The sequence below is a fragment of the Arvicanthis niloticus genome, chromosome 6 (assembly GCF_011762505.2).
Source record: "Arvicanthis niloticus isolate mArvNil1 chromosome 6, mArvNil1.pat.X, whole genome shotgun sequence".
NCBI lineage: Eukaryota > Metazoa > Chordata > Mammalia > Rodentia > Muridae > Arvicanthis > Arvicanthis niloticus.
Window position 1 is genome coordinate 106866809 of NC_047663.1, and position 24308 is coordinate 106891116.

At 52.4% G+C, this 24308-nt stretch overlaps 2 protein-coding genes across 3 annotated transcripts in view; both read right to left on the reverse strand.

Annotated features, from left to right (window-relative positions):
- Positions 1–11327: 11327 nt before the first annotated feature.
- Lhx3 (LIM homeobox 3) lies at positions 11328–19562 on the reverse strand. 2 transcript variants are annotated; one of them, XM_034506168.2, is made up of 6 exons: positions 19353–19562; positions 15103–15274; positions 14129–14331; positions 13501–13652; positions 13227–13395; positions 11328–12637 (listed from the first exon to the last, which is right to left on the reverse strand). In XM_034506168.2, exons 1-6 carry the CDS (start codon positions 19438–19440, stop codon positions 12219–12221), a joined length of 1203 nt encoding a protein of 400 aa, XP_034362059.1. In that variant the 5' UTR covers positions 19441–19562; the 3' UTR covers positions 11328–12218. The 2 variants fall into 2 exon arrangements, with proteins under 2 accessions (XP_034362059.1, XP_034362058.1); XM_034506167.2 differs by lacking the exon at positions 19353–19562 and adding an exon at positions 17543–17744.
- Positions 19563–20374: 812 nt separating this feature from the next.
- Positions 20375–24308, reverse strand: part of Qsox2 (quiescin sulfhydryl oxidase 2) — a 28188-nt gene continuing 24254 nt past the window's right edge. The window contains exon 12 of the mRNA XM_034506913.2: positions 20375–22797. Coding sequence (XP_034362804.1) covers positions 22250–22797 — 548 coding nt within the window. The 3' untranslated portion in view covers positions 20375–22249. The remainder of the gene's footprint in view (positions 22798–24308) is intronic.

Here is a 24308-nt window from a genome sequence, read left to right on the forward strand (position 1 = left end):
AGCCAGTGGCTCGAAGGCCACTGCCCAAGCAAGCATTTGTGATTAAAGTGCTTGGGCATCTCAGAGAGCCCAGCACTGTGTGGGGGTGGGGAGGCACTGTCCCCACACCTCAGGGGCTTTGGAGCCCGGGGCTGCAGCAAGGCTAGGACAGCAGCCGATCACCTATAAACCGTGCCAGGAAAGAAGTGACATTCCCAGACCAGGAGGTACTTGCAGCAGGTGGCATTTAGAGGAACTGGGATAAAAATAACGCTGTGGGTTTCCATGTTGTTGGAAGGTATGGGTTGTGAGGTGCCCTGCTCCACTGGTAATTTGTCCTTTACAGTCCTGGGACCCATTTGTTGTTCAGGACACTCCTCACACTCCTGTTCTGTCCTTGCCGGGCTATTCTGGTGCCTGCAGGTCACATAGTGGAGCTGTTCCTAATCACAGGGGCAGGGCTGAACCAAGGAAGCATTGGTGCTGACGGAGAAAGAGAAGGTTGGGAGAAGGGTGCAGAGGTCTCTGTGTGGTGCTGAGGGGTCCACTTCCCAACTGTGCATGCAGACTTCACCTACTGGACAGTTGATGTGGGCCCTCGGAAGTGGCCAGTACCTGCGGAACCAGGGACAAGCTAGGCAGTCACCAAATGGCCTTTTCTCTGGTTGGAGCTGAGCCGAGGGCAAGGCTATTGCCTCCAACCCAGGCTTGATCTTTCATATGTTGGTATTTTTGCTATGGGGCATGTGCATTTCCACTTCCCCTTTAGTTCTCAGTCCTTTGGGCAGAAGACCAGACATAAGCAGACCGGACCAAGAAGTTTGAAAAGGCTTGTGAGTAACAAACAGAGAAAATGGACTGTTCTGATGTATGGAATGTACCTCCTGGTCCAAGCCTGGCGTGTGTAGGTAGACCTGGCTGGGTGGAAATGTTGAACGAATGTGTGTGTGTGTGTGTGTGTGTGTGTGTGTGTGTGTGTGTGTGTAGCTCTGCAAGTGGGCTCACCCTCCAGGTCTGCTGTGTCAAGCACCTTAGGGTTGGAGTCCTGAGATCTAAGTCTGCTGTGTCAAGCACCCCAGGGTTGGAGTCCTGAGAAGGAGATACTTGCTGCCCCCGGCCCAGCCTAGCTCTTTGAGCCTGCTATGACCTCATGCCAAGCTGTATAGGCCTCAGCAGAGATGGCCTCCTGGCCCCATGCCCCAGCTCGCACTCACTCCAGCTCTGGGCCCACCCACTTGTCCAGCCCCTCCCCCCCACCCCACCACTCTACTTAATGTCTTTCTCATCAGGAGTTTTAAATTATAAGCCTAAATGAGGTCTATAAATTTAACTTCATAAAATCCCGCGCACATCATTCTCCAACGGAAACGGCTCTCTAAGAAATATTTTCCTTGCGACCCCTCCCCCTGTGCAATATAACATTTATTCTAATATTAAAATGGCAGGTGTTCTATAAATCCTGAGTCTTCTGCACTCTTCATTGATTTTCCCGCAGCCTCCGGCCCGTGCGTAGAAGCCAAGTGTGAATATCAGTCTATTCGATTGAGATTCATACCCTATTTGGGGGTCAAAGAGCAAGACCTTGTGAGCTTGAACTTCTATCAGCCTAACGCTGATCAATATTTGGAGATATATTGGGGGTTATCCGCTCAAACAGATTAAGTGGCTATAGGTACAAGACAAGGGGCCATTGGTGTCTCCTAAGGAGCGGCCATCTGGGAGCTGAGAGACAGGCTAAAGACAACTGAGGAGCTGGGATCAACCTGGAGTTTCTTTCTGCTCACTTTGCCCAGCTGGAACTGGCCTCTAAGGCTCCCTGCCTTGAGTGTCTCTCTTTATCCTGGGTGTCTGTCCCCCATAGGCCTCCTTTGGTGCTGCCTTGGAACCCACCTTCTTCTGTTTGTCCCCTTTGGGGACAGGCTCCTAGCTTTCCTCCTCCCCACACTCCTGCCCAGCTCCTGAGCTGGGCCTCTTCATTCATGCCACATTTTCTGAACACTGTGCAGGCCTGGGTAGGAAGTCTGCAGATGCTAACCCTCCATCGCTCCTGACAGCCTCTGGGGAAAGCCTGTGCTTAGCAAGGAGCTGCTGCAGCAGCCACCCACAGGAAGCTGCTGTCCCCATCCTACAATGTGGAGTTAGAGCTCAGGGACCCACTTCTCCCAGCACATGTCCATGCGACAGCACCTTTGTTCCAGCTGTGCCCTTGGGATGACTTCCACTCCTGCCTCCTCACACATCACCGCCAGGGCTGCTTGAGGCCCTGACAGCTGCCGGCCTCTGACACATAATGCATGTGCTCTGTTAAGTTATTAGGGAGATAAATAATTTGAACTCTGGCTTTTTACCTTTCCCCCAGTGGGCGGGCCGCCTGGAAGCCTACCTCTCCCACTGAAGAAATAATTTCATTAGGAGCATTGCGCAGCTGGGAGAGGCAACCCCATGAAGCTTCGAGTGGAAATTCTTTATGGAGATGAGAGATAGGAATATGAAATTTTAAGCCAGAGCGGATGTAATTTAACTCTGCATTATTCCTCGGGGACACAAATCCTTTGTAATATTGTCGGATTTGGGAGGCCAGAGCAGGGTCATTGGGCCTTAGGGTGGCCAAGGGGTTTATAACCCATCCCTATCAGGTTATAAAGAGGTGATGGATGGTTGGGGGGTCTGCTGGGTCATGGGGTGCAGCAACAGACCATGCTCAAGCTATCAGACTGTACAGCTGCAAGGGACTGGTGAAGGCACCAGGTCTTAGGAAGAAAGGCGTTTGTAGGCTTGTTGTCCACCTGTGCTGGCTCCTTAAGTACTTATGCTCAGTACCAAATAGGGACCTGCATGTCCCCACACCAATGTCCTAAGAGCCCAGTCAGCTCCAGAAGGGAGCCACTCTGGGCTCTTCTATTATTCTAGAAATGTTAAGGCTGCAGTAAGAAAGGACCACCAACTTGGCAACTGGAACAGCTCAGGTGTATCTCAGCCCAGACTCAGGTGCAGAAAGCCTGTTCCCTTCTTGGCTCAGAAGGAGAATCGGCACAGGCTCTCCTATACTCTGAAGCCTGGGTGGTGAACAGTCTCACCTTTGCCTCTGTTGTCTGCAGCTGTGCAGCCCTGAGTGATGGGATAGCTTGAGACCATTTGGTTGGGTCTGTCAACTTTTGAGTCTAGCAACTATATTGTGTCTTTAAACAGAAGAACCCAAACAATTGAAAAGGCAGCTATAAGTACAAGACAAGGGGCCATTGGTGCTTCTTTAGGGGCAACAGTCTGGGAGCCATTGGCCAAGAGACAGGCTAAAGACAACTGAGGAGCTGGGATCAACCTGGAGTTTCTTTTTGCTCACTTTGCCCAGCTGTGACTTGTGAGAGCCCAAAGATATGGCTACTGAGGCCTAGGGAGGGAAAAGTTCCTGGGAGAGATGAGCCTGGAGGATGAGCTTGTAATCCTAGAACTTGGGAAGCTGAGGATGGGGATCAAAAGTTCAAACCCAGCTCAGTTTGAGAATAGCCTGAGCTACATCATGAGGCTCTGCCTAAAACAGTTGGGGTGTGGGATTAATTTCAACGAACAGACACATTTAAAAATGCTTTTCTCTCTTATATGAAAAACTCATACTTGGGCTCCTGTGACTTAGGGGACCCTGGAAGAACTCGGTTAAGAACTTTTGTAATGTACTTAACTTTCTTTAAACACTTAATATTTGTTTGTTTTCTTGTTTGAGACAGGGTTCATGTTACCATAGGCTGGTTCCCAATCTCTGAATGCTTGCAGTGTGTCTTTCACTGTTGCTGAATTTGCACCTGTCATTTCACTAAACAGGTTAGTTGGATCCTGCACTTACCTGTTGTTAATGGACAAGCTGCTTTCACCCAGGCAAAAGCATAACATAAATTGCATGACGCTGTGGCTCTGTGATAAGAACACTTACTGCTCTTCCAGAGGACCTAAGTTCAATTCCCAGCACCCTCATCAGGTGGCTCACAACCACATGGTGACTCACAGACATCTCTAATAAGATCGGATGCTCTGTTCTGGCATGCAGGTATACGTGCAGATAGAGTACTCATACACATAAAAATAAATAAAAATTAATTTTAAAAATAAATAAATCTTAAAAATAAAAGCAACAACACAAAGATTCTTTTAACCTCTAGACTCAGTCTGTACATGTGGCGTTAAAAGTCATCACAGGGCTGGAGAGATGGCTCAGTGGTTAAGAGCACTGACTGTTCTGCCAGAGGTCCTGAGTTCAATTCCTAGCAACTACATGGTGGCTCACAACCATCTGTAATGGGAGCCGATGCCCTCTTCTGGTGTGTCTGAAGACAGCTGCAGTGTACTCATAGAAATAAAAATTAAATAATTTTTTTAAAGTCATCACACAGTGCTTCAAAGATACCAGACTCAAAACTGCACCAGCTCAGCCTTATTTCTGTCCTATGACCCTCTGGAGAACTCTGCTGCTTTATTCAAGGTCACATCTGAGTCTAAGGAATGCATTGTCCTCCTGGGTAGAGCCCTATGTATGCTCAAATTACAGGAAGACTCATGAAGTCTCTGGAAGATTCACCCTGACACCTTGACTCCTTGGCATAGGATATCTGGAGAGTGTTGCTCCCTCCAACTCTTTATTCTGACAAATTCATGAATAGCAGAAACATGTGAGGAGACGGTGGTGCTTTACTGCTCGCCCACGTTCTCTTCCTCTGTCACACTACTATTCTCAGAGACTTTCTAAAGCCAGAAGCCTGGCATCAGGCCTGAGATCCCAGCAGTCCTAAAGCCAGCTCTGTCCAATAGCTCTGGAGGGTCATCAGGGACCAGAGAAGTGACCACACTGACCATTTCCTAAGGAAACAGCTTTCTTTGTGTTTGTTTTTGAGACAAGATTTCTCTATACAATCAATATGGCTGTCCTGGAACTTCCTGTGTACATCAGGCTGGCCTCAGACTCACAGAGATTGGCCTCTTAAGCACTAGAATAAAGGTATCATCATTCCCAGCTAGGAAGAAGTTTTCAAAGCAGAATTTTTAAAGTAAACTCTTCCCCAGGCAGAATACACACACACACACACACACACACACACCACACACGCGCGCGCGCGCACTGAGGCCTTGTGTTTTCCAAACTCTCCTGCGGGAATGCCAGCTCTACAGGTCCACAAACACTGAGCTCTACCCTCTTCTTTCTGGCCCTGGTATTTGAAACTGAAGGGGAGGGAGCTGAGTGAGAGTCCTGGGCACAGCGGCCACCAGGCTTTGTGACTTGAGCCCTTAGCAGGTGGCAGGGGTGAGGGGCAGTATTACCTACCCTATCACACTTCTAAATGCCTGGTGGTGTCTAGACTTCATGACCCTGCTGGCCACAGCATCATCTGGGACAGGGGTAGAGGGTCCCAGATGCCACACCCCTTAACAACCTGGTCATTCTGGGAGTTCTACTAATGTCCCCTGAAGGACATCAATTCTGTTCTGACCCAAAACAGAGGTAGTCAAGGCCTGGGGGTTGGGGAGGGAGAGGTGTGAGAAATGGGTGTGCCTGCCCATAAAGCTCCCTGCCAGTTATACACCTCAGACAAGCCTGCCAGCCTTAGTTCCACCCCATCCCCCACCATCCTCCATTTTAACTAATGGGACACTCAGTTTAATGAGGAGAGTTTGCATAGGGGAAACCTGCTAATTAAATTTTAAACCTTGTCATTCATGGGATTAGCTAGCGGTCTGAGCAAAACACTGAGGGTGGGAGGGGCTGCTAGCCCTTTCCAGAGGAGCTAGGTATGGGGCCCAGTTTTTCCTGCCAGACTCATGGAATAGGGGCATAGATCTTGGGTGCAATCTTTCCTAGAGGATTAGCTCAAACAAGAATCTTCTGGAAAGTATAGGGTTCCCATGTTCCAAAATCTACAAGGCAGTTTGGGACATGCCTGGCTATAGGTGCTGTCCTGGAGACAAATGGTCAGAAGTCTTCTGACCACATCACTGGATCCTGAATGCCCAGATGATGCAACAGTAGCTGGCTCCTTTCCAAGGAGATTGGACCTATGGTTTTCCATGCCTTCTGCAAGTATTTCATGGTAAGTATTTCATGCAAGTGTTTCTGAATGGGCAGTCCCCCTCCCATTCAGAGCCAGTGGCTGCTAAACCCATTTCTCCAAAGGGTGAATGCTACCCTCCCAGGAACATTGTTCCCTAAGCAAAGAGAGACAACAGGGAGGGATTAGATGAACTTCACAGAACTCTATCTCTGACCTTTTTGAGGTCAGACAAAGCTAGTGACCAGGGTGGACCAGCCAGGGGCATTACCAGGGGTTAGAAATGATCACTAGGCCCTTGGAAGGCGATAGGTTCCTTAAGCCTCCTCACCAGAAAGGGTGCTCCAAGGTCAAGGCTAACCTGTAGGACTCCAGTCTTCATGTGTTGGTAGAGTACCTAACATTAATGGCTTAAGGACTAGACCCTAACTGGTGCCAGTCAGGCTATGGAGAGGGTCCCTAAAATTGAAAGAATAAGCCCACTGTCTGCTGCCATAAGGCCCATGTCCACCTTAGGGAGAAGCTAGGGTAGGCTCACCAGAGCACAGTTGCTCAGTGTGCCCATTTGCTGGGAGCTACACTCTGGTGGCAAGAGAAGGGAATCTTTCTTTTTAAAGGAGATAAAGTCAAGAAACAGAACTAGATGTTATAAAGCGAATGCTGACCTCCTCCCCCACACTGGGTTCCATGAAATTCCATCTTCCAGAACAGAGCTTGGGTCCCTCAGCTTTCCTGGCTTATCCCAAGTTCTACTTGCATTAGATCTTTTGGACATTTCTTGTGTTCATGTGATTGGGAGTCACATGCCTTTTCCTCTTCCTGTGTGGACCCCAAGGTGCACTATCCCCTCTGTGTGACTGAAAACATCCCCTCAGTAATGAGGACCGAAGTTTGAGTTGTACATTTATTGACTGATGGGCGTTTGGGCTGCTTCTGTTTGCCCACAGTGAACAGTGCTGCATCTGTGAGCAGGTATCTGTTGGGATCTTATTTTCAATTCTACAGGGTGTGAACCTAAGCCTGGACTGGATGAAAACTGTTTGCTTTTACGGGACTTCTGTACGTTTTTCCCCCAGTCCCGTGGCACCATCTTTACCTAGCAGCATGACTGAGGTGCATTTCCCCACATTTGTGGCATTTTTCACTGTTTGTTTGCTTGCTTTGGTGGTGTTGGGAACTGTCCCCAGAGTGTTGCACTTATTGAAAGAGTGTGGTGCCACCGAGGTACAGCTCCCACAGGTGTGGATTGCTGACCTGCTGTACTCTGATCTGCATTTTCCTGATAAATGAAGCTAAGGAAAGTGCAAATGAGGCTCAAAGATGGTCCAGCCCAGTGACAGCCAGGTCTCACAGCTGACCAAAAGTGAGCTGAGATTAGAGCTGAGTTTCCACCCAAAGTTCTCCATGAACTACTCCCTTTGATGTTCCAGGACTTCCCCTGATCTCACATCTCCAACCCCCAACCCCAGCCTGGGGGTGGGGGGAGTGGGGGAACCTATCCCAATGTGAAACCTTGCAGCTAGCTAAAAGCTGCCTGAAGAGGGCCCACAGCAAGGCTCCAGCTTTACTAGGTCATCAGTAACCGGATTGGTGGGACTCACAGAGAATCCCAGGTAGCCACCCTGCATCCAGTACCCCACACCCGCCCCTCTTGCTCATCTCTGAAGATGCCAGGCTCACTCAGCCTTGCAGAAATGCCTGCCCGATACCCGATACCTGCCCCCCCCTCCCCGACAGTTCAGGGAGAATCCACGCATTTGAGGACTCTGGCTGGGTGTCATCTGTGATATGTCAGGGCAACTCCACTGCCCCTGCAGGCTATAGAACCGGGACCTTTCTCAGGCATGATCTTGGCCTCTCCCCATATGTCCAGATATGGCAGCTGCTTCCCGGTGTCACACCTGCTTTGGAAATGCCAAGAGGGGGATCACTGGTCAGGGAGGAATGGTTTTATGGTAAAAAATGAGCCTTGGTTGCATCTGCTTCAGGAGGGTGGGAGCCATCACCTGAGGTCGCCCAGGCAGATGGATGAAAACTCTGCTTATGAAGTCACTGCTCCCCTATTAATTAGGGGGGAGGGGGCCCTCCCATGCTGCAGTGGATCTCACCAGTGGCCAAAAGCTTGTCAACATTTTCTGCGGAGAATGAAAATGTAAATAGCTTTCAGATCATTCAATGTCACCAAGGTATGGAAGAAGGTGGCCACACTGGTCTCATTTATCTCGCTGTGGATTTAAAGAGCTTTTTTCTATTAAATTTCCTAAAATTAATGTTTTATGTTGCTCAGAGTAATTTGAACAATTATGGGCTTAAAGAATTGATTATTACAGCCCCTGGGATTCAGCACTCCACACTGGAACCTTTGAAACCCTTCTGATTTATCGCAGAGGCTACTCCACAGGACCTGCCCTGGAACCAGACTCTTCCAGCTACAGCACTCTTGAGCAGCCTGGGGTGATCCAGTGGCAGATGGTAGGGAGGGGGAGACGAGAGGAGTATGTCCCCAGGTGTCCTAGATTGAAGGGGTCCTAAGTACGAATTTTGCATATAAGACAGAAAAGCTTTGTTTTTTAATGAGTTTGTTGGCTGAAATTAACTGCCCCCACCCCTTTTAGGCAGGGCACTATGTAGCGCATGCTATTTTTAAATGGAGCTGGGTTTGAACTCCTGATCCTTATGCCTAAACCTCATAAGTGCTAGGATTACAAGCAGTGCACCAAACCCCTAGGTAAAATTGCTCCCCCTTTAAAAATTTCTGGGGTTTCCCTTTAAAAATACAATGCAGTTGCTAGACTCAAAGGTTAACAAGCCCAAGTGAGTGATCTCAGCCTACCAACCCCACCCCCATTCCTCTGCGCTTCCCACCCAAAGCCCACAGGACTCTCCTGCTGGCTAGCTGATGAGCAGATGGGCACAGGGCTGACCCACGCCATCCTTGGGAAGGGGCGTCTATGCGATCAATCAAGAGATACAATCAAAACACAGGCAGGGATTCAGAGTCCTGCACACTCTTCTCTAGGTTACCTAGGGCTAGTCCTTGTCTGTAGCATGCACCACCCCCCTGTACTTTAAGCCTCCTGGAGTCTGAGGCTCCTGGAGGACAGGCCCTAGGGAGCTGAGGCAAGGATCCTGAGTTTCAGATGCATACCTCACTCATGCACCACCCACTGTAAATTCCTACAGATCTATGCTACCTGCAATCCTGGGGCAGGGCTCCACCTCTCCCCAAAAGGGCCTGAAGCCCGCTGGTAGCCCAAGTCCTCTTTGTACCTCTGGAACCTCTCTGGACACCCGCCGCCGGGGTGAGTAGGGGCTTGGTTGTGAGGCCAGTGTCTGCATTTAGATTCCTGCAGCTTGAGTTTGAGCAGAATGGGGAGGAGGACAGGCCTTTCTGATCCCTGTGGCGCTGAGCCTCCAGGCCCTGGGAAGGATAATTAGATAGCACTCCTATTAGGGTTGTTCAGATAGGGAAACTGAGGCAAGCAAGAACAGTCAAATGAGCACACTCGGGATCTGCATAGGCGAGCGGTACCTCAGCCGTTTGCCCGCAGCGCCACCCCATTTCCCGCTACTTCGGTGCTAAAGTTATCGACAAGGCCAGCTGGAGGGAGCCAGCAAGGCTCAGCAGACCCGAGGAGGGCCCGAGGGGACGTTTAGCACTTCATTAACCTGTCAACGCCTAAAAGGTCCCAAGTGGCCTGGGGTGAGGGGCTATAGGCTGGCCTCATGGGCGGGGCTTGAACTGCCGTCTCTTCAGTGCCCGGCTCCCTAAAAGAAAATTCAAATTCATCTCTTCCACCTCAGTCCTCAGGCCCCTTGCGCAGCACTGTCCTCTGCCCATGCCTAGTAGATCTCTGGAGTGTGCACACCCCCTTGTCTCCCTCCTAGTACACCTACACGTCCTTAAAACCCCTTCAGGTCAGTCAGTGGTGGTGCACACCTTTAATCCCAGCACTCTGTGAGTTCCCGGACAGCCAGGACTACACAGAGAAACCCTGCTTGCGGGCAGGGAATGAGGCAGGGCTCTTTCTCACCTGTTTTACTGTGTGGCATGGTGACTCCCAAGTCCCAAGCAGTTCAGGTTAGAGCTGTAGGTCTGGGGAGTGGAGCTGGGCAGGACTCCTTTACCACAGCAGGTGGCCCACTGAGATAAACCCTTCCTACTCTGGACCTCAGTCTCTCAGTGGGCAACAGCCGCAGCCGGTGGATCAGTGTGCGAAGGGTCTGGAGACAGGTTTGTCAAGAGTTTAGGAACCCAGTAATGAAAGTTCCCAGGCCTGGTTCACTATAGTCTGTGAATGCACTATGAATGACAGAAGGCTAGTCCTGTAAACTTCCTCGATGTTCTTTTGGGGCCAATTCTATCAGACGGCTCCCCTGCCTCTCTCCCCCTCCCTCCTTTCCTTAGGCCTGCTGTCTCCTTAGTGAGAAGGGTGGGTGCTGGAGATATTCACAGGATGCCTGAAAACATTCAGTGAAGACGACGGCATCTGTTCATTCAGCTGATGTCCATTCAAGAGGCTAAGGTTCCATGGAGTAGGAGAGCATCAGGAGTGGAAGAGCAGACCCACAGTTTTAAGCAGCTCCTCTTGGCCACACTAACTGTTTTCTGTCCTAGTGAAAGCCACTTGTTCATCCCCAATACTAGCAATCAATCTATCCTCCTCCTCCTCTCCTCCCCCTCTTTCTCCTCCAGTACCCTGTCCAGACTCCCATTCTAAAGCCCTCAGGCGAGGTCAGCCCTGCAGCCCTGCAGAGGGCTGAGTGTGTTCCCACCATGTTGCTTCCCCTGGTCTCTACTGAACACAGGCTGACAAGCTGGTGGCCCTGCCTTGACCTTTAGGTATCTCTTTCAAGGGCTCAGTCATTTCTGTTTAGGGTTCACAGAAGTCAAGTCACTGGCTCTAGGTTACACAGCAAGTTAGCAGGGCAATTAAGACGAACTGGAATCCAAACTATAGAAAGCGTGAATCATTCTGGAGCCTTCTCATGGCACTCCCTGCTGTGTTTGGACACCTTGGACATCCCAGACCTCAGCCTGGGAGATGGTAGAGACCCTAGTCCCCTCTCCCCTGTGAATGGACAGTCAACCCCATGCCTGTTTCCAGGGCTCAGTGGTTTGAAGAGAGAGAGAGAGAGAGAGAGAGAGAGAGAGAGAGAGAGAGAGAGAGAGAGAGAGAGAATATGCCAAATTGATACCAGGGACCTATTTTAGCTGCTCCAGCACCACTACAATCTGAGAGGACACCCTCTACCCCAGCAACAATCTCAGCTGTACCCTCCAGGCTCACTAAAAACATAGGCCTTCTAGCACTGAAACTGACAAATTTATTGAAGTCTTGGAAAGAGCGGATCACCAGGGAATAAATAAAAGTCACAGGATGTTTACAGAACCAACAGGTAGCCAAGATCCTGGTTTACAGGAATGATTTTAACCTACACAAGGCCAAGCTTTGTGTCTGAGACAGATTGGATTGGGAGGACCCCCAGCCCAGCCTCCTCTAGTGGGGGAGACCTCCTGGTCTGGGCTGGCAGAGCCACCTCACCCCCTGCACAGACCACAGTCTGTTTGGCAACAGTGTCTGTCTGTGGTGCACAATTCTGCTCTGCACCTGAGGGAGGCTGTGCCTCAGAAGGGGAATTGTTCTCACAGTTAGAGACTACACCTTGGAGACGGGGCTCTGGAAAGCTCCACTCCCCCAACACATTGCATTCCAGAGCAGAAATGTCTGGAGACTCCAGGGAGGGAGAGCTGGCAGCAGTGGGGAGGAGAGGTCTGCTCCCAGGTTTTGTCAGTGGCACAAGCACAGTCTCCTACCAAGCCCCATCAGAAGTGATGAAGCAGGTTGTTACTATTGTTTTATGCCAGGACATTGGGAAGGGCCTGGTCTCCTGCCTTGTCGGAAATAGCAGCAAGGGTTAACTGGCCAATAAAGGAAGAGAAATGCTTACAAGAAATAGTCAAGAATCACTGGCTTGTGGACAGCCACCAGGCAGGCCACCCTTGTGTCCAAGGAAAGCCTATGGAGCCCCTCAGCTCCAGGGAGTCTAGAACTGGAACCGTCCCTATTCTCCCACTTGGGAACCCTGTCCTTCCCTCAGAGGTCCTTGGAATGGACAGCATGGAGTAGGGCCAGCTGCCCACCCAGAGGCAGCACCAAGACCTCTGAGTTAGAGCCAGGGAAACTGCGGGGGGTGAGGGGCCCTCGGTCAGAATTGAGCATGGTCTACTTCATCCAGCCAGGAGGCAGGGCTAGCAGGAAAGTCTGGGTAGCCACCACTGCTCTCTGTGGACAGGTCAGAGCTGGGTCCATTTCCAGCCAGCACCCTCATGGTTGGGGGCCCACCTGGGGGCCCTGAAGGGACAAGGCCCAAGTTGGTGTCTGGGTATACCAGGCTGGAGAGGAGAGGTTGAGGGCCAGGAAGGCTCTGGGGGGCTGCAGGAGATGGGGGGATGCCATAGGGACTGCCTGGGCGCAGCTCTCGGTACTGCTCCGGACCTGCCAAGCCTCCGTGCTCCAGTGAAAAGCTGCCCAGGCCTCCTACAGGCCGGCCCAATGCAGGGGCAGGCTCTCCCAGGCTGCTGTACAGGCCGCTAGCAGGCCCCATGTCGGCCATGGATGGCTCATCTGCAATAGAAAAGAGAGCCCGTCTGAGAAGCTCACCCCTCTATCAGGACACTACAGGTCCCAACCGAATAGAGGAGACTGTCTTACACAAGAACGAATGGGTTAGCGACAGTCTCTTCAGCACTCTCAGAACTTAGGCTGGCTTTCTGCCCCCACCCCTTTCACTCCTCTACCCAGGGCCCCTTCAGCTGCACCCTCCAAGGAAGGCTTTGATCTCCTCTCAGAGAGGCTTGCTACCGCAGCCAGAGCCCAGGGTGGGGCGACGCTGGGAGGGACTCAGTTCATAGATGAGATAACGGAAGGGCCCAGAGACTGTGTTAGTAACCGAGGTCACAACACACCCCAAACAGAAGTGGGTATTAGGGGATGTGAGCAGCGTTCCTGGTGTAGAAAATAAGAGTTGGGTCCCTCAGAGGAGGAAGGAAGTGTCTTCTCTGCCTCCAGGAAGCTTTATATTGTATGTATAATTCCAGAGTTGCAGCCGGTAGCCTCGGGAACAGGGAGCCTGAGGGCCACCATGAATCCTCCCCAGAGAGGCAGCCAGAGGAGTCAGCCCGGAGGCCAGCCCGAGTTAACGCGGCCAACTTACCGGTGAAGGAGACTTCGGCGTCGCTGTCCTGTCCCTCCTGGATGCTGTCCTTGTCTGACTTGGAGCTGCCGCGGGAGCGCTTCATGTTTCGGAAATACTGTCCCCAGCGCTGCCGGCCTGCGTCTTTCTTCAGTCTCTTTTCCTTGGCCCGGCGGTTCTGGAACCATACCTGGGGGGGTAGGGATGGTGAGTGGCCGCCCGGCTTCCCGCGGAGCGCGTGGCCCTTCTGGGGCCGAGGGCGGGGGGTGGGGGGGGGACCCGGCCGATCGCTGACCTGCACCACGCGCATGTCCAGACCGGTCTCGGAGGAGAGCTGCTCGCGCACGTGGCGCGCCGGCTTGGGCGAAGTGTTGTAGGCGCTCTTCAGCGTCTCCAGCTGCTTGGCGGTAATGGTGGTGCGCGGCCGCTTGGCTGTGGCCTCGGCTTCTGCGCGGGACAAACGGTGAGGCCGGCCCGCCCGCTCCGGCTGCGCCAGCCTGCGCCCCGCGCTTCACCCCAAGAGCCCCGCGTCGATCTCCGGATGCCCATGGGCCCTGGCTCCCAAGCAAAGGCCGCCGGTGGCCCGGCTCGCTTCCCGGAACGCGGAGCGCCGGCAGACGGGCTCTGTATTAGGAACCCGCAGCGGTGCGCATCGCTGCCAGACACAGTCCTCGACCCCCAAATTCTAAGAGTTTGTGTGAATCAGGTCTTCATGGTCAAGGATGTTGGGCTGCTAATTCTCTCAAAGCGGCCAACCTCCTGTTTCCGCCGATGTGACCGCTACTGCAGGCTCCCGGAGCAGTCTGCTCAGTGCCTGGGGCTTCAGGTCGCCCCACCTCCCAGCACCAAACCAATTCCCGTCCCCAGCCTCCAGGACTGAGCGTTTCCCTCATCACCCGGGAGGGCCATCTCCGCCCACTGACCTCGCTGCTTGGCTGTTTCGTAGTCCGCCTTGCACACCAGCCGGCTGTCTTCCATGAGGTAGAATTCGTCCCCCGTGGCCAGCTGCCGCTTGCAAACCACGCAGGCGAAGCAATGCAGGTGGTACACGAAGTCCTGGGCGCGGCGCACCACCTGCGTGGGCGGGATGCCCAGCTGGCATGCGGCGCACTTGGTCCCGAAGCGCCTGCAGGATGCACAGGGTGCGGCTCAGCCGAGGGGCTCCTTCGCCTGGAGCGGGTCTCAACGCAGACAGCTCCCAGAGCCTTAGACGCGGTCAGGAAGACTCCGGCAGCCCTGCCCTGCCTCTTGGGGCAGAGCCATAGTACCTTGGGTAGCAGAACCTGCTTCTTGCTGTTGAGAAAGATGGGTCTAGAGGGCCGCGACCTTACCTGGCTCGGTTCCCTCAGCTCCGGGAAGCCTGAGCTTCCCTCGTCCCAGATAGTTAAGAGACAAAAACATATTTTAAGAGGGAGAGTAATTCTCATACAATTCTACGAATTTGGATTAATCTTTTTTTTAATCTAACGACTGCTTTTATGGTTTGTAAAATAAACTACTCTAAAAAGTAATGCTTGGGCTGAAGATTCGGCTGAGCTGGGTGGTTAAGAACACTGTTCTTCCAGAGGGTCTGAGCTCCGTTCCTAGCACCCACAAGGCAGCTCACAATCGTCTGTAATTCCAGTTGCAGGGGATCCGATGCCCCTTCAATCTTCTGAGGGCACCAGGCAAGCGTGTGGTGCATAGTATGAATATGTAGCCACTCACATATACACATAAAATAACATTTTATTTTTAAAAAGGTCACGGGAAACCCCATCCTGAGCTTGGCCAGACTCCAGGGTACCCTATTTGGATAAGGGCCTAGGTATGGCGCTCACTACCAGCCTGTTTTCTGCCAGCCCTGCCCCGTTCTACTCTTCCCTGCGCTGTGAAAGCAATTCGACAGCCAGCTTACTTAAAGAAGTCGTCTTTGCAGTAGACGCTCTCCCCGCGACTAAAGCAGCGCTCAGCCAGAGGTACGTGGCAGTCACTGCACTTGAGACACTTGCTGTGCCAATGTCGGTCCAGAGCCTTAAGGATGAAACGGTCCAAGATGTGCTGGTCACAGCCCGCGCACATCGGGATCTCTGTGGATACAAGAATAAGCCAGGTCGTTGGGACCACAAACGATGTGCAATGGCCCCTTCGTCAGCTGGAGTCAGCCTTCAGGCCTTAGGGCTGTGCTAGGATCTGTTTTTCTGACACCATCTTCTGTCAGCTTTGGGGGCCACCAGGCTCCCCGGAGAGAGTAGCGCTCAGGTACTGTATCCTGCAGCATCTCTCAGTCTCAATGCAGCCAAGGGAAAGTGAAATAGGTCTAGAAATGTGCCTGCAGCAGGAAAGTGACCAGGCTGCCCTGTAAGCTGAATAACTGCTCTACAAAGTGTTTCCAGTGCCAGACAGGTCATGTCCATCTCAAAGGAAAACCTCACCCTTGGAGTGATCTGGAAAGCCAGGTAAGAAAAGAAAAGAAAAGAAAAGAAAAGAAAAGAAAAGAAAAGAAAAGATGTTCTTACTAGCAAGGGCAAAAGCCCACACATGGAACTTCATCGCCTTTGGGATTTTGATCAACAAAGCATCTTAGCTTCACTCTGCAGAGTTCCAGCAAAGTGAGGATGTCCAGCGCTGGCCCTTGCCTGCCACATCAAAGTATGGATAAATAGATGCTGGCCTCCCTGAATGGCAGCAGGTATTTATGAGTGCACTGGCTATGATTTTTTAACACACACATATGCTTTCAGATGTATGTATGTATATGTGGTGTATACGAAAGCTCTGCTGTTCAGGTGTGAGCTGCAGTGCACAGTGGGTGACTTCAACTCTCTACACCACCAGTTCTTCTAACACCTAAGTTCTCATCTCCCAGAAACTGCAGGCCTCGGGGAAACTGGATGGGGAAAATCTAAAGATGCCTTTCAAGAGCCAGGGAAGCATTTAGGGGATCTTCTTTATGTTCACGGGATAAGGAGTTCCTGGTAATTTAGGAAAGGTTTCTAGAAAAAGGAGAACCATGTGCAGGACCCAGGATCCACTCATGTCACACCCACACCAGTGTCTACATCTCTAGCTACAGACGGTTAGCTCCAGGCTGGCCTCCACTGGTGGGAGGACTTAGAAAAGGACTTCCCCACCTCCCTCCAGCACTGGCCACAAGCCTGAGATGGATGCTGTCCCGCACTGAGCAAAACCACATCTCCAAGTGTGGACGTGGAGATGGACTGTAAGCTGTACCAGAGCACCACCAGAGACGTTGTAAGACCGCAAAGATACCCAGAAGAGAGTGGGGTGGCTGGACAGGCTATACACTGCAGATTCAGCACCCAGACACGGACAGCGCCTCGGCCAAAGAGCCAACAGCGGCCCCCACCCCACCCCACCCCGCTTCCTACAAAGGCCATCGCCACCGTCAAGTCTCCCAGCGAAGCCACCCTCGACTTCTTCTTGCTTACGTTGCATGATGAACTCCAGTCTCAGTACAGTTTCCTACAGAGTTGGAGGGCCCAGTGGAGCCTCGGGAACCACCAGCGCCTTAGCAAGCCTCACAGAGCTCTGGAGCCTAGCTTACCAAGCCTTTCTCCCTCCTTTTCTCATCCTCCCCTCCACCTCTTCCTCCCAGACCCTGTAGATAACCCATTCCCATAAACCATCGGAAAATAGATAAATAAGCAAGTAGGTCATATCCAACCCTCCAGTCTGCATAGAACCCTTTCCCCGCTTGCTTCGCTTGCTTTGACCGACCTTCTGTCAGCCTAACTGCCTCTTTCCCCATCGAGTTACGCTCTCAGCCTGAAAACGCGGAGAGCGCTCTTATTCCCCAGAACCAAAGCCCTGCAAAAAGACTGGTACCACCAAGAAACTGGGGACCCGGAGAAGTCCCACTTTTTCCCTGTCATCGAGTCTTGACCACCAGCATAGCGGTAAACTGCTGGTGCAGCCACTAAGATACAACTGAGGGGGGGAGATGTGTGATTCATCATGACCGGGCCCTAATCCCTCTGAAAACGAGGAAGGGACTGAGTGGAGACAATTCCTAAGGAGACATTCCTGCTCCCTGGTTCCTGTGTCTTGAAACATCTTCACATTCTCCATCCAGCTCAGGGGCCTTAGTCAGCTCAGAGCTGCAAAGGGTCCCCTAATCTGTTCCTGAATCACCAAGGGCTCCCAATGCCAGGACAACACAGCACCAGGGGGCCACACACTTTGAAGGTTGAGGCGCCTTTGCTTAGCCATGCCAGAGCCCCTCAGACACACCCTTGTCCAGATACCCTGGCTTCTGCTGGCCTCCGCGCAAGGGCCAGAAAAAAACCCGAGGATATCTGGGCCTGTTCAGTGCAGCTTCCCCGTCGGGCACCCACCTCGGCGCAGGTCAGCCCTTCGTGCCAACAACGCCAGCAGCAGGTCTCCGCCCGGGGATTCCCGGGACGGGTCCAGCTCCCCGCGGGCTTCCATGGGGCCGGGTGCCTGGTGCTGCCGCCCTCCTACCCTGAACTTCCCCTGGGTCCGGCGAGGCCACCGCTGCAGAGACTCCGAGCTGGCGTCGGAGCGACTCGTGTCGCTGCTGGGCGCTGTGCCCACGGGAGGACTCTGGGCGCCAAGCCTTCGGCCCGCGGAGGGCGGAGCGGCGGGGGGCGGGGCCGCGGGGCGGGGCTCGGCCGGGGGTCGCAGAGTCGCTCCCGAGGCCACTGGAGGCCACTGGAGGCCACTGGAGGCTCTGTCCGCTTTTCAGCCGGAACCGAGGTGCCTAGAAGCCGTCCGGCTTGCACTTCCCGAGGACGGAGACAGCGCGGTAACCACTCAAGGCTTCCCACAGATGCTCACCCCTGCCCCAAGCAAGTTCGCTAAGGCTCCCGGAAGGCTGAGGTCCTGAGGGAAGTGGCAGGGAGGGGACTGCATTCTCTTTGCTCACGTTTAGCCTCTGAACCGGAGCTGGATAGCATTGGGACCACACCTGGTCAGCAGAAGGGCAACAGATAGCCACCGAGGAAACGAGGAAACGTGGCGGCAAAGAAGCCACAGTAGAGCTGCAAGGAGCTCGATTTGAAGGCCCCCCAACTCTGACACTTCGAGACCCCACCACTGGAACTGCCTCCTGGAGCCAGTGCAGGAAGAAGGAACGATTCTTAGGAGCTTAGGTCTGGTGTCTGCAGGAACACCAAGACTCTAGGTCAGAAAAGGGTTGAGCTGCGGAAGCCCTGAGATCTATCCTCACTTCCACACCCCAACTCCTTAGAACAATCCCTGCACCTGGATTTCCACATCTCATCCCCATCCGAACAGGTGAGCCCACAAGAATCTATTCTATCCTTGCATGTGCCCTCACTGAGGGCTCCTAGTACCCAGCCAGGAGACAGAGCCAGGCCTGTGCAGGCACCAGTAGGAACTAGAATCAAGCAGGGTGTAGCGATCTGGTAACTATCAGGAACACCCTAGAAGTGTTTGTGGAATCAGCAAGTTGCTGCTACCCTCTTGGTTCCTCTACTTGCCCTGCTCTGCCTCTGTCCCTAGGACTGTGAGTGACTGATCAGAGCCCAGAACGGGAAGGATGAATGAAAGAACGCAGGATTCCCATGTGGTCCTAGCACACCTGCTGCCCCAGAAAGAGCCCTGTGCTTGCAGCCATCCCTTCACGTTGCTCTCTACTTGTTATTCCGAGAAGGTCAGGAACACCAGCTTGGAGTGAAATGGGTGCTGGGTGAGCTGGGATGTGAGCCATTGAATGTCAGCTGCTGCAGAGGCAGTGGGGTGGGGACCATGTGTGGCTAGACTAGGGAAGGGGCGGCTCCACACTGCTGGGTATCTGGCTTGCCGCCAACAATGCTTCCATTATTTTCCAACGTCCATGGCGATGAAATGGCCCTTGGGGATCAGAGTTCAAGCGGGAGAGTTGGCCTGGGGATCCTTGCTGCAAGCCAAAGCAGTTCTTCTGGAAGGTGTGGGGTACTCAATCTCTAGGGTCCTTTATGCTCCTCAACAACATCTCAGGCCAGCCCCAGGCCTTTCTGGTCACTGTTGACCCTGTAGCCTTCCTGTCCTCCCTGCCTGCTATCACCTTGTACTTTTTTCTCCGCAGCCACTCCTATGCTACTCCCTCCTGGTCACCCCTCCGCATTCTGTCTCTTCTCTCCCTGTCTGGCATGGAGGCCTCTGGGTTGCAATGGCTCTTACCTGGAGTCCTGCTGAAGGTACAGAGGGCAGCAGCTCCAGGGGCACCGGGCCGCTCTCGGTGGCAATCGAGTTCCGCTTCCAGCAGCATGGCAGTCACTAATCCAGTGGTTCGTGCGGGGTGTTCCCTGGAGTGCTGGACCGCCTTCAGTTCTTGGCCCACGTATTAGCCTGGCGCTGTCCGCGGTGCTGAAGAAGGCACTATCGTGCTGGGGACCTTCACCAGCCTGCCCCGCCCCTCCTCTGTCCCCGCCCTTCACCCCTTTCAGGCCTGGGCAGGCGGAGTCAGCCTGGCGTCACTCCAGGGCTGGGTTTGACTAGTCTATAATGTGTGGTAGCACTTTCTCAGGACCTTCCTTTACGTATCACAGAGTTGCATAGTGGCTCCGACTTGTTCTGTCCTGGTCTCTGGGCCTTCGTAGTACACGGGTTTGGGAGCCTCTGGGCTGTTAGTCTGGGACTGCCCTCTCCCGGTAGAATAGATTCTCGGTCCAAGGTCCAAAGGCCTGCTTGCAGGCACAGGTCAGAAGCCTCCAACTGCTGCTGGTGGCCTCCAAGAACTCAACCACCTGCAGTCAGTACTCTACGGGCAGATTTTAGGCCCTCCTCTCCAAGCCCCACTTCTGGAAAAAGAGTCCTGTGTGTAAACCCACCAGCTAAACCTGAGGGGTCCTGAGCAGTTCTCAGGTGCCTGCAGGGCAATCTGCCCCAGGCTAGGAACAGATGGGAGGGGCATTTGGTGATGCTCAGCAGCTTCTAGGTTGGCTGGCTGGTCCTCCCAGGCTGTGTGGTTCAGAGACTATGTGAGGATGCACCTGCACTCCCTGTGCTCTGCTAACAAAGGCACAGAGTGCTGCAGCTCTCAGCTTAGTCAGTTCTCACTCTTCACTTTCTGCCTGACCTCCCGAGCCTCTAGTTTGCTTATACAAAAAACCCTAGAACTTCAGAGTTGGGTCTGCAAACTAGAAAGAAGAGAGGGGTTTAGAGAATTTCCTGAATCTAGCTTTACATAAAGCTGCTCACACTTCAAAAAACTGTAACAACTTTATTAAATGTCAAATTTCTTTATTCTTACAATGTGCACATTAGAGTTTACTTAAATACAAAATGTACCCCTTTTTTAAGTTAAGAAATTTCATTGACATTTTCATGCCAATTAGCTTTTTACTCAAAATCTTTGCATTAAAAAATAAATAAACATTTAAATTACTGAACTATTCTAGACATTAATCATAATACCTCTTATAAAACTTCAGACTTTAGGACAGACTTTACACTTGGCCCAAAGGTGGGTCCCTGCACTGAGCAGGGACCTGGAGGAATGCAAGCCTTTTCGCTGCAGAATGAACGGTTCAAAGAGAGATATCCATGGTATGCTTGTCCCCTAAGGGATTACCTGGGACTGTACAAGAGCAGCTGAAAGTAGGATCTGCCCAGAGTGGGCTTCTGCAAACACCAGCCACGCCAGGGCCACAGTTGGGGAAGCCCCCTTCAACAACGTCCCCCAGTGGTTCAACTGTGAGCTCAAGCATTTCACTGGGGCTGTCCTTTAGTAGGTCCACTTCTCAGCTGACAGACAGTGGTGTTCATCTTTAAGTGTTTCTAAGGATGAACTAATTTTTGTTTGTTTTTAAGCACAGGGCTCCAGGTTTCAAAGAAGAAACTTCCTGCCACTAGGAAGTGAAGCAGGAGGTTCAAGTAGCTGAGTCTAGCCATCTGCTCCAGCCAGGAAGGCCTGCCTCTCAGAACTAACTGATCCTCCTAAGTGATGAAAGGAGAGTTAACAAAAGCCCAAGGAGACAGCTGTCCATTTTCTTAAGTGGCAGCAGGGACATTGATAGTACAGGGTCTTAAGTGGTACCTATGTGATCAATTGTCATTGGGAAGGATGCAAATATAAAACATAGAATATGCAAAGTGGAATGTATATTTAACCTAGTCATACTCATGTGAGTAGACACGTGCACATGTGCGCGCGTGCACACACATACACACGCACCCACGCACGCACGCACGCACGCGCACACTCACTCACAGACGACTAGCTTGCTTTATCCAAATAAAAAGAAGCTCCTGAGCTATGAAGGGTCTCAGTAGGAATGTTTCCAGAAATGTAGACTTAGTCCATTTTTTAAAAAGTATTTAGGCACAAGTTTACCAATGGGATTTTACTAGTAATGTATTTAATTTAAATCAATGTTGTTTTTAAGTTATCCTCAAGGCCAGGAGGCCTAGTATGCAGGGGGTAGCATCCCATGCCCCCACCAGTGTCTTCTGCAGTGTATATGAAGGTCATGACAGGGGCTCTAGAGGCTTCCCGGAGACTGCACTGCCCCACAGGGACCAAGTCTGCACTACAGCTTGATCCGGTTATTTAAGATGCAGGGAAGCTACAACATAACTTAGTAGCCTCTAGGCCCTACACCCCACAAGGTGACCAGACTTCCCTGTTCAACTTCAGAGCACCCTAAGCTCCCAGGAGAGCACATCCGGCTCTGCAGGAGCACAGCCCACAGCTGGGACAGGTATGTGATACCTGTAGAGGCCTCTGGCTCTGGCTGCCCATCTCTGGATACTGCCCCAGAGAGGGGGAGGTGGGGAGGCAGCGAATGGAAATGTGAGCTCAGGGAAGGAGCAGCGACACGGAGGGCTGCGTGGCTATGGGTTGAACGTGCCTCCTTCTACCCTACAGGGCCAAATACACACTAGTCTGGAGGCTGGGAAGGGGAGGACAAGGTACCACAAGGCAAAAAAACATTCCCGTGAGAAAAACAACAAAACATGCTCCTCCAGACACTATGCTGGGCACATTTGCAAAATCCCTGATCCCAACATTAAAGCTGCAGGTGTGTGGGTAGTTCAAAGGCTTCCTCTGTGTCACCATGACTGGCCCAGGTGCTCTACACAGCTGGGTGGTAGAGCCGAACTTTCCACCGCTTGGACCTTACTCTGAAGAAGAAGTACATGATCATGAGGAACAAGGAGGACGCCACGTAAAGCACCACACAGAGGCTCATGTCCAGACTGGAGAAGCCAACCCCAAGGAAGGGCACAACTGCCTTGGCCTCCTTAAGTGCCTGGGGCCCCTGGGGGCTCTGGAGTCTTAGGTCCAGCCTGTGGTGCAAGCTCTTGGAAAGGTCAGTTCTGGGGCCCAGAATATGGGGTGGACGGAGACTCTCAGTGTCCTGGTGTCCCCAGGACCTCCCTGAGGGGTTAAGTCCTCTGCTGTCTTCTTGCTCTCTGCTCTGGGCTTTCCGCTCACCAGGACTGCCCTGGTCCACAGAGTATGTGTCCACCAGGTTGTCCCTGCTATAGTGCTGCTTCAGGAACACAAGCACCTGGCCCTCATTCCAGCTGTCTAGGCCTTTAATTTCCTCATGGCAGGCTGGGCAGAGATCTGGAGTGGGCCATGGAACCTTTGGAAACTTGGGATCCTCACTCAAATGGCCTACAAGGGAGGAGAAGAGAGAACCACAGAGAAACCTTTTAGCCACGGGATGCTAGTATGTTTCACCCTACCTAGCACACAACTGTCCCAGCTTTCCCCCCTCCACCCTCCACCACTCCTGGGCATCCAGATGCCCTCTTCTTTCTGGCAAGCCATGCATACAAAGGAAGTGCACTGCATTCTCGGCTCTACTTGCCTCTCAAAGGACTACACTCCTCTGTGACTCACCTAGACCTTCCTTCCTGCATGGGTTCATCAAGTTCTCACTTCTGTACCCTATTTTGTTTGAGACAGGGTTTCTCTGTGTAGCTCTGATTGTCCCAGAACTTGTTCTGTAGACCAGGCTGGCCTTGAAGTTATAGAGATCTGAACCACCATGGCCGGCCTGTGTCTGCCTTAAAGTGCCCTTGAGACCCACCCCTCACTCTCCAGCACTCTGGCTGCTGGAAGCACCCCCTCCCCAGACACTCCCTACTCTTACGTCTCTCCACACTCTAGACCCTTCCTCTGACCCCCAGGCCCTGAAGATTCCTAAAGACCTGAGACTTGACTCCAGTAGGGGAAATCATGTTTAGACAAACCAGGACATCCTGCAGCACATATGAAACTGGCTCCTAAGTGGAAACAGCCCCCTTGAGTCTTGCCACGTCCCAGATTATCCCCACACGTGTATAGGCCAGCACACATCAGAGGTCATCCAGCATTGCTCTCCCATGGTTCCCAGCTGTGGTCCAGTTTCCCACTCAGCAACACGGCTCTCCCAGGGTGTCTGGCCTGGGGCCTCCCACGTCCCTACTGTTCCGCTGATCCCTCCACGGAGATGGAAGTGCACACTGCTCTGCTGTGATTACCTGTGCTCCTCTGCTCCAGAGTGTGTACAGAGTTACATAAAGGCAGGACCGTGTGTGTGTGTGTGTGTGTGTGTGTGTGTGTGTATGTGTATGTGTGTGTGTTATAGGTGCTACACACAGGCTGAGGAGACAAGGCCAAGGCCAGCCAGCACTCCCTGAAAGGAGTCAGCTAGTACGAGATGAGGAGGAACTCTCTGAGACACATATCAGGAGTCTTCTAAAACAAAGCACAGGTCTGACAAAGAGATGGAGACCCAGTCCCTACGCTGGTGGTGGGACTGGTGAGCAGGTGAGGAATCTTAGGAGCAACATTACACCAGGCTATACAGCCCCTTCCTGCTGTGGCCTAATGATGTGGGTCCTTGTGGTGGGGGACAAATGACAACAGGGCCCCTGGATTGGGCAAGGCCCAGCTGGTGTCTTGTTCTGGCTGCCTCAGAGCCAGGCGGCTGGTGGGAGGGAGACAGGGAAGGCATTAGAGAGAAATCCCTGTATAAGGGCCACTAAGGCAGCGCCTTGAGACAAAGCAAATCCTCCATACGAAAGGCACCGTCTGCTCTTGGTGCCAAGAAAAACCAATTTTCTTTAGTGCTTCAGTTGTAATATGCTTTATAATACAGCGGATTAAACAAAAACCAGGAGTTTAGTGACATTTTTCGT

What these genes read in the sequence shown, in the direction of transcription:
- Lhx3 (XM_034506167.2), bottom strand. Translation starts at nt 17,636, where the DNA reads ATGGAAGCCCGCGGGGAGCTGGACCCGTCCCGGGAATCCCCGGGCGGA. An exon ending in AAGGGCTGACCTGCGCCGAG is followed by an intron (nt 15,275 to 17,542) that starts GTGGGTGCCCGA and finishes TTGTATCCACAG; the next exon opens with AGATCCCGATGTGCGCGGGC. An exon ending in TGCAAAGACGACTTCTTTAA is followed by an intron (nt 14,332 to 15,102) that starts GTAAGCTGGCTG and finishes TGCATCCTGCAG; the next exon opens with GCGCTTCGGGACCAAGTGCG.